The sequence below is a fragment of the Myxocyprinus asiaticus genome, chromosome 33 (genome assembly GCF_019703515.2).
Source record: "Myxocyprinus asiaticus isolate MX2 ecotype Aquarium Trade chromosome 33, UBuf_Myxa_2, whole genome shotgun sequence".
Taxonomy (NCBI): domain Eukaryota; kingdom Metazoa; phylum Chordata; class Actinopteri; order Cypriniformes; family Catostomidae; genus Myxocyprinus; species Myxocyprinus asiaticus.
In genome coordinates this window covers 22,733,495-22,747,966 of record NC_059376.1, presented here as the reverse complement: position 1 = coordinate 22,747,966, position 14,472 = coordinate 22,733,495, and the positions used below count along the sequence as shown (strand labels likewise).

The 14,472-nt window shown below is 37.5% G+C and overlaps 1 protein-coding gene across 2 annotated transcripts in view; it reads left to right on the top strand.

The window, feature by feature from the left end:
- Positions 1–14,472, top strand: part of LOC127424243 (glutamate receptor ionotropic, delta-2-like) — a 618,756-nt gene that overhangs the window by 597,919 nt on the left and 6,365 nt on the right. For both annotated transcript variants that reach the window (XM_051669247.1, XM_051669248.1), the window contains exon 15: positions 12,246–12,486. In XM_051669247.1, the coding sequence (XP_051525207.1) occupies positions 12,246–12,486 (241 nt within the window). The remainder of the gene's footprint in view (positions 1–12,245; positions 12,487–14,472) is intronic.

Genomic DNA, 14,472 nt, shown 5'->3' with positions numbered 1-14,472 from the left:
GCTCTACAATAGCAAATCCCACGTAAGAAAAGATGAAATGTTGTTCTTTTTAATGTGTGAATTGCAAGGGTGTGGGTGTAGGTTTGGTTTGATAGTTGGTAGGGACTCGTGCGAGGAAGACATAATTCAAAATGTTGATATAAGAATGTGTCTATAGGCACAATATATCCTTATATAACAAGTCCCATTTTCTATTCGTCTGCCACACCATATTAAATATTAGCCTGTTTTTTACTAGAACTATTTTGATCACGAAGGTCTAATTTTATTTCCTGTATTTTATTGACTAAACATGCTTTTCCTATTTACCCCGATGTTCTTCTCCAATGCGAAAAATATAACATGTATAGGCTAAATGTATGCTATTCATTGTGTGCATAAAATGATGAAATATTAGTTAAAAATGCAAACATCCTTGTGCTGTCATAGACTGACCTTGCGCATCACACGCCTTTGTCGTCATAAAAACACACACACCAGATGTATGCCTAATATTATTTGCGCCCCGTATCTTTATACACTTTCAGGATGAATGCATTAAAATCATGCCACAAATTAATTTGTATACCGCAAAAATTCAATATATCGTGCATCCCACTGGCCACCACTAAATTCTTCATTTGGGATGGCAATCTGTTGTCTGTGCAGTTATCCTAGCATCTTAAAATCCTGCACTTTTAATTCACCCCCTTACCTAGCACAGTCGTTCAAATTCAATAATTCATATAGGAAACATTTGAACACTAAAAGTATGCTTGTTTAAATCTATTAGTTTAAAGTATTGGACCTAAGATACAAATGGAAATCCACCCAAGTAATCTCCAGAGAATTATTTTAAAAGCCCTTATTCAGTTATCACAAATTACTGTGATTGATTCATCCTGAACAGCGCTGAGTAAAGTAACAGGTGCCACGTGACAATGCCATTTATGTGCTGCTTCACAAGACTTTGGGCAATAAATAATGATACTGAGAATTTTTAATAGTCATTAAAATTCATATAAAAGCATATTATACATTTAAAGTGGTAAAACTGCCCACATGTTGGTCAGGACATTTTCGATTTTCTGAAAAGTGGTAGGTACATATCCCTAGAATCCCTACCTAAATCTATGCCTATGTTGAGATGAAATATTTAACACATTTACTTACTTTTTTGGTAACTGTTTCATTCTGTGATTTCTGAAGACTGAAATATCCAGAATTATTAAGAACGGCGACAGAGGTGTGCAAGTGTTTTTAGATCTTTCTATATGCAAATGTATAGATTGATGTAATCTAAAATATTTGAGATTTATTGTTTATTGAGTGCATGTAGTTTGAAATCTAGCATGTATGGGCAATAATAAAATTATTATTTCTTTATTTTAGATTGTGATTTAAATTGCACAATATTGATTGGGGTGCTAGAACACACAGGTGGTGTGTCAGAGAGAAAGAAATATAGATAAAGACTGTAAAATAAGAAGCAAAAGAGTAAGATGTATTTTAGATATTTTAATTAAATGCATAGCACCAGGAGTCAGAAGAGTGCTCTCATTTGTATGTGATATATAAAGCAATGCATCTTTAGAGAGTGAAACAAACAGCTGGTGTGTTTAACTGTAAACCTGCACCTGCTAAACACTGCTGGGAGTTTGAATTGGATAGCAGATTAGTTTTCCTGATTCATTGGTGCCCAAGCAATTTTAGTGGTGCTTCCAAGGACAGACCTGAGCCATATTGAGAAACACAATTTTATAGAGACTTGAGAAAGGGATGCTCTTTTGATTTAGCTGGGAAAAAACATAAACCTGTCTAAGGTGGTTTGCAGGTCTTAGCGGTTTTAAGCTGATTTAATTGTTCTCCCAACCTGGCCAAACTTGTGTTTAGCTGGTCCTCCAGCTGGTCTCCGAGCTGAACATCTGAAAAGTTCCTAAACAGACCACCTGACCAAATTATGCACATTATGCACCTTATGCTGCGTTCACATCCTGTTGGAATTATTGGAATTACAGGATGGTATTTGTAACAAAGTCTCTTCTTAATGAAAAGGAGGAAGCGGGAGTTGGCGAATTCAACACAAACGGTATTTATTTTTATAAACAACACAAACTCGCTTTTCAGCTCAATCTTAAAGAGGCTTACAGGCACAGCACAGTCTCCTGGTGTGTGCGTAGCTCTCTCTCTTCACTGGCGTCTGAATTGCTCTTAAAACCCTTCTCCACTCTCACTGCAATGACAAACAGCTGTTAGAGACAATAATTGCAAGGTGATGATCCTTACCTTTCTCATCTCCTGATCTCGCTCTCCATTCACAAGCCGGCACTCAACCACGCCCCCACCACCACAGTATTCTACAGGGAGCTGTTCATGTCTTGGGACCTTGGAAGTTATTTGTTTCTATGGCAACACTCATAATGCCAAAACAGATTTGTTCATTCATTAATTTACCTCTATATGTTCTTGCAAAATATATAAGAACAAACAAAGCACTCCAGGTAACAATTGCATAATAAAATGACATCTAAATATTTTCTCCTTTTTTCCCTTTTTTGTTAAATGTGACATCATGACTGTCAAGTCGGTGCTTTCCTAGAATTCTGAGTTTTTCGAGTTCTACGAAGATGCAAACATGAACATTTCAAGTCGGAATCTTGTACATACTGTAATTTTGACATTACTTTTTTTTTTTTTTTTTTGCCAAAGAGTAAGCATCCACCAAGAGCTCATTATTAGCCACCTAGCAAAGCCCTAGCAACCACACAGAATACCCTAGCAGCCACATTAGCAATGTGCAACTAAACACTCCAAATACCTTAGCAACCACATAACAACACTCTTTCATCATGGCAATTACAAATGGCAACCACCAATCACATTTTCTTCTGAAAATGTCAGAATCTAGTTGCATCTTCAACCCTCTATGGACATGTTGGAGAAAGAATTGCCATTGGCCAGTAAATATCAGTTTTTACTCACCAGACTTTTCACGTCATGTAAACATTATGCAATTGAAAATTGAAAAAAGATATTAAGCAAACCAAGAAGGGTGCATCTTCACATATACAGGTGCATCTCAATAAATTAGAATGTCATGGAAAAGTTCATTTATTTCAGTAATTCAACTCAAATTGTGAAACTCGTGTATTAAATAAATTCAATGCACATAGACTGAAGTAGTTTAAGTCTTTGGTTCTTTTAATTGTGATGATTTTGGCTCACATTTAACAAAAACCCACCAATTCACTATCTCAAAAAATTAGAATATGGTGACATGCCAATCAGCTAATCGACTCAAAACACCTGCAAAGGTTTCCTGAGCCTTCAAAATGGTCTCTCAGTTTGGTTCACTAGGCTACACAATCATGGGGAAGACTGCTGATCTGACAGTTGTCCAGAAGACAATCATTGACACCCTTCACAAGGAGGGTAAGCCACAAACATTCATTGCCAAAGAAGCTGGCTGTTCACAGAGTGCTGTATCCAAGCATGTTAACAGAAAGTTGAGTGGAAGGAAAAAGTGTGGAAGAAAAAGATGCACAACCAACCGAGAGAACCGCAGCCTTATGAGGATTGTCAAGCAAAATCGATTCAAGAATTTGGGTGAACTTCACAAGGAATGGACTGAGGCTGGGGTCAAGGCATCAAGACACAGACATGTCAAGGAATTTGGCTACAGTTGTCGTATTCCTCTTGTTAAGCCACTCCTGAACCACAGACAACGTCAGAGGCGTCTTACCTGGGCTAAGGAGAAGAAGAACTGGACTGTTGCCCAGTGGTCCAAAGTCCTCTTTTCAGATGAGAGCAAGTTTTGTATTTCATTTGGAAACCAAGGTCCTAGAGTCTGGAGGAAGGGTGGAGAAGCTCATAGCCCAAGTTGCTTGAAGTCCAGCGTTAAGTTTCCACAGTCTGTGATGATTTGGGGTGCAATGTCATCTGCTGGTGTTGGTCCATTGTGTTTTTTGAAAACCAAAGTCACTGCACCCGTTTACCAAGACATTTTGGAGCACTTCATGCTTCCTTCTGCTGACCAGCTTTTTAAAGATGCTGATTTCATTTTCCAGCAGGATTTGGCACCTGCCCACACTGCCAAAAGCACCAAAAGTTGGTTAAATGACCATGGTGTTGGTGTGCTTGACTGGCCAGCAAACTCACCAGACCTGAACCCCATAGAGAATCTATGGGGTATTGTCAAGAGGAAAATGAGAAACAAGAGACCAAAAAATGCAGATGAGCTGAAGGCCACTGTCAAAGAAACCTGGGCTTCCATACCACCTCAGCAGTGCCACAAACTGATCACCTCCATGCCACGCCGAATTGAGGCAGTAATTAAAGCAAAAGGAGCCCCTACCAAGTATTGAGTACATATACAGTAAATGAACATACTTTCCAGAAGGCCAACAATTCACTAAAAATGTTTTTTTTTATTGGTCTTATGATGTATTCTAATTTTTTGAGATAGTGAATTGGTGGGTTTTTGTTAAATGTGAGCCAAAATCATCACAATTAAAAGAACCAAAGACTTAAACTACTTCAGTCTGTGTGCATTGAATTTATTTAATACACGAGTTTCACAATTTGAGTTGAATTACTGAAATAAATGAACTTTTCCATGACATTCTAATTTATTGAGATGCACCTGTAATATTATATACTGTATATGGCTTCACGCAATATAGTATGCAAGATTGTACATTTTATTTTCATATTTCACTTTTGATCATTTAAATCACATTTCAGCTTGTGTATTTCACATTCTATCAATTTATTTGATGTCATGAAATTGCATTTTTAATAATGATAGAAGCTGTTGTCACTGTTTGAAATTTCATTAATTATAAGTTGGAACCTAATAATGATAAAAATAGAATTACACATTTAACAATTATTTAATAATTATAATATAAAAACAATAATGTAAGTGCTACTATATCAAAACTACTATGCAAAAAAAAATAAAAAAAATAAAAAATAAACAGTTCAACTTTACAGTTGAATGAGTGCAGCGCACATTAACAGAGATTATTTTATTTACTGAGACAACAACCTCCGCGGCTCTATCATAGGAGAGAGCGTAACGGTAAGTTACCGTTTGCGGATACCATACAAATGAATGGGGAGTGCTGTAAACTGACACCTACCTGTCACAAAATTGTCCATGTCTTGTCTTATAAAACAGCGATTTTATCGTTGTAAACTCCATAGGTAGTTCATTCCAAAAGGATTGTTTAGTGTAAAACATGGTGAAGTTTATGATGAGCTGTTTGCTCACAAAAGCAGTTTATTCAGCACACTCAAGCATCTCCTCCAGAGACATCCACTGTCACCAGTGTACCGCCATAGAATGTCTATGGGATCACCGTGTTATGCTCTTTGTTAGCTTGTAGGCTCCCGTTGATAAAAGGATTACCGAGAGAGAAGTTGCACAGTGTTTTTTCCTTCATCCGTGCAATGTATGATTAGAATTAATGTTTATGTTTTACTTTTTTATCACCAACTGACTGTAAATAACAGAAAGGATATTAAAAGAGACATGGAATGAAAATGGAGTGTGTGGCTGTCGTGTTTTGGACACAATACACTGAAGGAAACTTTTACTTGCATAATGTGTATTGACTTACATCTACAAATATTTATTGTACAAGTTCTCAAATTCAAATCTACAACCTCTCGAGTTTTGCAACACATTAACCTTCTAACAGACATCCAACAGGGGCGTTACTGGTCTCTAGCCTTTTTTTAAACATTTTAATCAAAGTCAGAGTTGACTTTGTTAAATAAAACGTCAACGACATATCATGGCTCATCTAAAGCGATGGTGACAGTGCTATCACGACATCACAGGACCCACTGCAGCCAAATAAGTTCAATTTACTTCAGAGTGCGCACTCACGAGACACAACATGCAGTTGAAGACGAGGCAGAATCCAGCTTCTTAATCACCATCTTCTTATTCAGTAAAAGGATTGTGGTGCTTAAGTTCTTCTACGCCACTACACTACACAAAAACCTGAATATTTACTAGCCATTGGCTAATAACAGACATATTTTTGTCTCATAGTGCGATGTTTAGTCGCATATGCGAGTGATATACTCGCAATGTAGAGGACTAATCTTGTTTTCTTTAATCAGGAGGATTATTACAGGAGTGAAGACCAAGAGTGAAGACCAATTACCCTATTAAAAATGGCACACACCAGAGCGAGCTCCACTTAAACCTGACATTTTGCAGCCCACATTGCCAGTCAGTTTCCATGACAGATGTGAGGTTGCTTATACTCCTCAGGGCAGATACCCATGTCAGGCTGCTTATGGCCACATGTCGCCTGTTTACACAAAAGCAGTCCCTTAGCAAATGGTGCAGGGAACACATGACATTTTGGACCCATAGTCCAGCTGATAGAAATTGTTAGAATAAAGCCACTGAAAATGCTGAGCTTGGTAAATAAATACTGTGTTAACACTGCAGATTTCCTCTGCATGAGAGCCCTGGCAGTCAGTTCAACCTGTACAGAATGAAAAATATCCCATTCTCTTAAAACTCTAATTAGATATGATGACTAATTGAAGTGAATATTACCTAGGCTTAAGGTTGGCCAGTGACAGAGATAGAGAGAGACCGATATACTGTATATTATGACACAAAATATCTGGAATACTTGATTTTGATTGGTGAATTGCAGCACTCAGTGGTGAAATATTTCTGAATAATGACTGTTGACCTTGACAACACTGTTAAACTGACTGCTTATCAGTAAAACTTGTTTCCTGCATATTTCAACATTGTTTCCACATATTTATGTATTGCAAAATAGCTGTGTAATCAGCTGGACAATGTACAGTCAGCCAGTCCATCACAAAATAAACCCCTACAGGGTGAAACAAGACCTATTATTTTGTAATAATCATCAGCTGACTGTACAGTATCACTAGCTGTTTATATCAGGGATTTAAAACCAATGTTTTTCATTTTGGTACATTCTGAGCAGAAACTTTTTTTTCAGTTCCAGCATTCTGCAGCCTCCTTTCCAAATAGTATGCGGTTAGAACGAAATAAAAGAACCATTAATAACATTCTTTTTTTAAATGGCAGTACTCTGTGCTAGGGGTGGGTGATAGACCAGTTGAAAAGTTAACACATCTCACAAGAATAAAAAAATAGCACAAAAATAAGGGACTTGCCTCAACCAAAATAAGCAAAAATGAGCAATTCAATTTGAAAATCATAACAAGCATAGTATACAGTAGCATATATAAAATAATTTTCTTAATATTTAATATATCCCCAAAAATATTTCAGATTTTAATTTGGCCACCTAAAATCAATTAATAGCCTAAATCTCTTCTCTCCTGCCTGCACGCGTACTGCGCAGGCGCGTTTGGACTTAACATCATCTTATATGGGCCAGCTGATTTAAGTTTTTTAACATGTCCTTCAGAATCAAAGTGCATGCTTATGTTCTACTTAAAAGAGAAAAGTCAAAAACATTTCGGGCAACAGGAAGTGATGTAATTACGAAAGTGTATTGCGATAAACTCTTTGGTCTTTGGTTTCATGAAAAAATGATTGGAACAAAATTAACTGGTTATTAACTGGTTACCAGCATTTAAAAATAATGTTTTCCCTCTGGAACAATTGAAAGGGACTTAGTTCCTGTTTTCAGTTACATTTTTTTTTTCTTTTTTTTGGGGGGGGGGGGTCTTTCCTTGGATCGTTTTTAGTCCCTGGTGTACAGTATATATTAATGGAGTCTACAGAGAGGAAGAGGGAGAGAGATTTTGAAATATAAAGAGTGGCTATTACATGGAGATACAAGTATCTTTCATTATATTGTAAACTGTGAAGAAATTCCCTCTGTTTTTCTGGGGAACAAAAAAGTGTTTGCCTTTGTCTTTTCTTTCCTTTTCACTTCATGTTTTCCTAGCTCTTATCAAGTAGTTTGTCTGCCCGCAGTCAGAGACATCTAATAACGTGATCATTTCTGCTGCAGCTGGTTGCCATAGCAACAGCTCCAGCAGTCCACACTCATATCGGTGCACAGGGCCCAAGAGGCGAGCAGGGAGACTACATGACAGACAGACCAGAGGAGAGAACCGCAAAATCCCCATGCATCCGCATTATCCCCAAAGAATAAAAAAATGAGTTTGAAGCGCAACCACAACCCAGCACGTTGAGACACAGAATCATGCTCAGTTTCATACAGGGTCTTGAATGAAAACATGTTGCAGTTAAACTGGAACACCCAGTTGTCATGGAGAATCATATTGGTCTGCACTTCTGCATTTATCAGGGCCAAGAGTTTGTGTTTAGCCCCTGATGTAATGAACGTGCACTACGGCCAGCTGAACTCCCTTCACTGGGCTTGGTCAGTGGTCAGTGGTAGCACAGTCCAGAGAAATAAAGCAGAGCAGGTGAATTTATCGCTTGCATTTTGCCCTAGCAAGTCAGTCAAGCACAACTTTTTCAGCATGTGTGCCACTTATCGTACCCTTCTCAGCATCCGTCACCTTTCTCTTAATTTTTCACTCAGTTTTAGGAGGAGAGGAAATAAAGAGCAAATACAAACGTCTGATGTTGTGAATCTGTTGTTTCTCTGTGAGAGCTTGAGGAGAAAGCAATAGGATGGATTCAGTTATTAAGAGAAAAATTGCAAGGTCATTAAATAAGAACAGTTAAAGGGGGTATTTGAGAACATTAGTCAAATTACCAAAACTTCAGTAATACTTAACAATAAGATTGTTTATGTTAACATTACTCAACGCGGGGGCCTGGGTAGCTCAGTGGTAAAATACGCTGGCTACCATCCCTGGAGTTCGCTATTTCGAATCCCAGGGTGTGCTGAGTGACTCCAGCCAGGTCTCCTAAGCAACCAAATTGGCCCGGTTGCTAGGGAGGGTAGAGTCACATGGGGTAACCGCCTCGTGGTCGCTATAATGTGGTTTGTTCTCGGTGGGGCGCATGGTGAGTTGAGCATGGTTGCTGCGGTGGATGGGGTGAAGCCTCCACACGCGCTATGTCTCCATGGCAACGCGCTCAACAAGCCGCGTGATGGGATGCGTGGGTTGACTGTCTCGGACGCGGAGGCAGCTGGGATTCATCCTCCGCCACCCGGACTGAGACGAGTCGCTGTGCGACCACGAGGACTTGGAGCGCATTGGGAATTGGGCATTCCAAATTGGGAGAAAAAGGGGAAACCCCCCCCCAAAAAAAAAACATTACTCAACGCAAGAGTTACCATGAACTAACAATGAACAATACTTTTACAGTGGTTAATGGTAATTTCTATATATTAATTTAAACATTAAAAGTTGTGTACGCTAACATTATAATATTATAACTCTAGAGGGTAATGCATTATGAACTAACATAAACTAGCAATGGATATACATAAATTAACAGGTAACACTTAAAAAGTGTGTATTCATTCATTACTTTAGGTAACGTGAACTGACATTGAACAATATATTTACATTAAAAGTTGCAGCAGGCAGTCCATTAACATTAGAGAATGAAATGTGAACTAGTATAAACAATGAATTTTAGTATTCTGATATCTTAACTTTAACCAAGATTATTAAATGCCGTGAAAAATCATTGTTCATTGTTAGTTCATAATACCTAATGCATTAACGTAAGTTAACTAACTGAACCATATTGTAAACTGTTACCAATTATCATTAACCATGATTAATAATGCACCAAAGAATTATTGTTCATTGTTAGTGCATTAACTAATGTTAACTTCTACAACTTTAATGGAAAGTGTTACTGAAACTTTACCGAAAGTTTAGCAAAAGTGTGTACACCAAAAAGCTTTTCAATTTCACTAAATCTACAGCAATTTTCTTTCAGCATATGGCCGTCAATGGGCTTATCCTAACAAACAAGGTAAAATCCAGTCCCCTCTGAGATGTCTACTGTCATCACTTTCTCTAGAGTCTCTCGAAGACAAACGTGGTAAATCCTCAAGGGCAAAACTGGACAGTTGATTTTCGGAGAAAAAACACCTGGTGGTAATGCCTGTGGATCACACTGCTCTAATTTGTTAAAAACACCAGGGTGTTAATTCATTAAACACCAAGGCTGTTAATTTGCCCAGTACCAGCTGCTGGAAAATCACAAGGTCAGAAACAAGCTTTCAAATGTATGTCCTTGAAGGTTGACATGGGCAAGGTTAAAATGTGGCACAGAATAGAACAAAGTAGAGTAGAATAGAGTTTTCGCTTGGAATGGTAATACACAGATATTTATAACCATTATAGGCTATAACCAAAAGTCAATTAAAGGAATGTTCCGGGTTCAATACAAGTTAAGCTCAATCAACAGCATTTGTGGCATAATGTTATTTGATGGTTTCAACAAAACAAAACAAAAGTAATTGAACAAAAAATTAAGTTGAAAATTATTATTAATACTGTGTGGCTGGATTATATCGAATTAAACTTTGTAGACTGTATATGTATATATTAAGATGTTCGCTTTCTGTAAAGTTGTGTAAATATGTGCCAGCCCGAGGAGGTGTGCTTCCTCAGTTGAGTCTTATTTTCCCCTAAGGTTTCTTTCTCATCTACCTAAAAAGAGTTGAGATTTTTCTAGTTTGCGATTTTGTCTGGGAGGTTTGTAAAGCACTTTTCTTTTTAAAGCACCTTTGAAAAAAAAAGTATTGTAAAAAGAAAAAGGAAAAAAATCAACATTGGTCCACCTTGTTGTGAGTCCTGTGAGCTGTGCCGATAGCAGTGTGTGGGTGAGTCATTCTCAATCTGTTGATTGTAAAGTAGAAAATTCAAAAAGAGGTTTTTCTTTACTTCTGCATTATATAATTCTGAGAAATACAAAATGGTGAGTGGCGTGTTGTCTCACTGTGAACATCAAACATTTACATGTACATGTCTTATAATATGATGCTTGTACATGCTTGAGTAAGTGTTTAGAGCAGCTGCAGTCTGGGTTTCTATTTGGAAGCTTGCTAAACTCCACCTCAAGCTGGTGGCTTTGCTAAGAGACCACCATGCAATACAGATCAGTCAATCAGTGAGGCAAATTCTCCTAAAACTTAGTATCCTGTATTCATTATCATTCATTTGCAAGCGCTGGACTGGCATTTATACAAACTGCCGTCTCTACATCACAACACGCTCATTTCTGTGATTTCAAGTGAATGGGAAGATTCTGTTGCCTGCGTGTAATACTGAGGAGATACTGCCCCCTGGTGTTTGGAATAAAAAATAACCACTGCAACAGCAATGCCACTGAACAGATTGGGACCATTGAGAGTTATTTATAGGGTGATACACAGATCTTAGTGGCATAGTTAATGTGTATAAACAGAGCAATCCGATATTAAACTTACATCCATAATAAAGTACATTTTTGTAATGGGACACACAATAAAATGCATAATTGTGTGTATATTTAGATCGGTAAATGTCCAGCCATGGAGTGCAACACTTCATCTATTTCATGATGTTTCCTAATTTTTTGAGGGTTTAAAGGCAGAAATGTGAAAATTATAATTTTATAAAAGCACATATAAATTCTTCTGTTAAAACTTGTGGTTTATTTGTGCAGTAAATCGTTTTTACAGTCATTTCAGGGCTTTAGGGTTTATGCCATTATGATTTTAGTGTAATAAAATCACTTACTAACCCCTGACTGACCATTATGATGACATAATGGTTAGTCAAGGGTTAGTAAGTGATTTTATTACACTAAAATCATGTTAACACATATGGCTATACTTTTGTAATAGTGAGTCTTTTAACGTAACCCAGAATTGTTCTTTTTTTTTTGTTTGTTTTTCTTTTTTTTTCTTTTTTTTTTTTAAGAAAAGGAGGGACGAGTCCAAATTTGTGTAGTTATCAGCATTATGCCACAAATACAGTTGATTGAGCTTAACTTGAACTGAACCCGAAATATTCCTTTAAATCTTTTGTATAAAAGGCCAGATTTCCTTGCTTCAATTGAAACACACAAGATGCTCACTGGAACATTCTCAAATCATGCTGAGATAACATTGATTATCAGGCTTTTTGCACAAACTTTTCAAGTCCATGCTAGCTCGGATGCATGCTGTCATAAAAGCTAGAGGCTGGCATACTAAATACTAGGAAAAATCTTAAATTCATGGCAGTTTTTCAGATTAACTTTTAACTCATTGTTATGCTGATATTACAAAACATATTAAATTAGAAAAGAAGCCTTTTCTCTGTGTTCATACTTTTAAACCCCACTATTTGTATGTCTACTATCTTTCTTTGTCTAGGATCTTGGAGCTTCAGCAGAATGGGGACATGGACATCCTAAAACTGAAGTGGTGGCCACGGGAAAGTCCGTGTGACCTGTACTCTCCTGTGGGCACTCGGAAGACTGCCACCGCTTTAGACATCCACAGCTTTGCAGGCGTCTTCTTTGTACTAGCGGCCGGTGTGGTGCTCTCCTGTCTGATTGCCACAGTGGAGACCTGGTGGACACGGAGGAAGGGCTCCAGAGTGCCCTCCAAGGAGGTGAGAGTCCTTGGAGGGGTGGGTGTGAAAGTGGGGGAAGTTTGGTCTTCCAGGGGATGCTGAGGTTTATCATAAATCTATAGCATAAACATAAGTCTAATGTGATCCAGTTCTTATTGAATATCAAAAAGTTATCTGTGACAGCAACATCCCTCTTAAATTGCCTCTTAAGGTAGAAGAGCAAAATAGATAATAAAACATACATACAGTTAAGGGTGGGCGGTATGACCAAAACCTTGACCAAATCAAAGTAATTTAATCTCACGATAATGGTTTATATCACATTATAGTTTTTATGGAAACTCAATGGAAAAATGGTTTGTATATTAAATAATCACATGATAATCCAATAGATTATCTAGTGAATTAAATACTTTATACATTTATATATTAATAAAAGGTACTTCACCTAATTTGATTATTTTCTCTTTGTATTTGGAACTTGATGGAAACAAACCTTTTGTTGATTGTTCATTATTCATATTAAATTATCTCAAAAGTGTCACATAAGACCAGAGTAAAAAAGAAAAAGTTTTGTATTTTCGCATTTGTCCATGTTTTTTTCCTCATTATTTTTACCGTCATACCACCCAGACCTAGAAGGATGTAAGTAATATTACCAAAAAGAGCATAAAATGAGAAAGAGGGAACATTATGCAGCATAACAAACAGCAGACAAAGCAGTTTTTCCTCACTCTAATTTTTCTGATAGATACATAAATAAACCCACCTCTCCAAAAAGTACACCAGGCTTTTAAATTGCCTTCCAAGCACATTAGCTATAATAGAGCTCTGTTGAGAAAATAGGCATAAACAGGCAGGCCTACTTGAAAATATATGTGTTGAAACAAGCTGCATATATCTGGATAAATACTGTTAGGCAAGCCTCAAAGCAGTTGGGCTAAATACAAAGCCATAATACCAGACTCATAAATGTGCTTTTTAATATCCCATCCTTCATTTCTTGAAGGAGAATTTTAATTAATTTCTTTGCATGTATTGCTTTTCTTTGCTTTTCCTGTTTTTGCTCAGTTCACTTTACAACAGTGTACATATGGATCTTTGGCATCCAGTTAAAGCTTAATTAACAAAGATCGCACACGCAGTTGAATATTAGCATTTCACATTAATAAAACTGCAGTGACTTCAATGCAACTCGGATGTAGCAGTGACAGCACATTCATATTGCTGTGAATGCACTTTTTGATGTTGCCTTTGACTCATTTCTTTGATGTTAAGAGTTTGTTATGCCTTATGGCTCCCTGTAATCTTCTGCAGACGTCACATTGTGCGTTTTCCTTTCCTAATATTACATCACCATACCCATTGTGCAACAATCTCTGTCATTACTCCAATCGAGTGCCACCCCTCCCCCCCACACCAACATGTACACCTGACTTCTCCTCACACCCATCTGGTACGTGTCATCAAGCTCTCCACAGGCAAAAAAACACAGCATTTCATCTCCAGTGTTCCACCTAAAAAAACAAAGCAAAAACAGCTCTGTAGTGCTTTTGATCAATGGTCAGGGTTCTTCTCTTGCCTCCTCCCAAGCAAACCCCACCATGAAGCAGCTTTTATCTGTCAGGAACAGCAGCAGGCTATATGACCCCCACAAACAGAGTGGCTCTTTTTCATCCATGTTCCTGTGAAGGCCATCGTCCAGTGTGCTGAACACTGTGAGGGCAGCCAGCTGGTCACCGAAATGTTCAGAGGTTATGATTTGTGTCTAGAAATTAGTGTAATGCATCTGTTTGGAACCCTCTTGAAATTACATGTTATGAATGTCATTTTTACTAAGGCATGCCACAAATAGCAGGCTTATTTCTAAGATTCAGTTTCACTAATTTTTACTTCACATATAAGCATGTTAGCTCATTAATTGCGGTTATGACAGTGTAATTAAAAATACAGTGCCCCCAAAATGTGTTTGAACACTTTAAAATGTTTGAATGTACTTGCATTAGAAAACAAAATATCAAACAA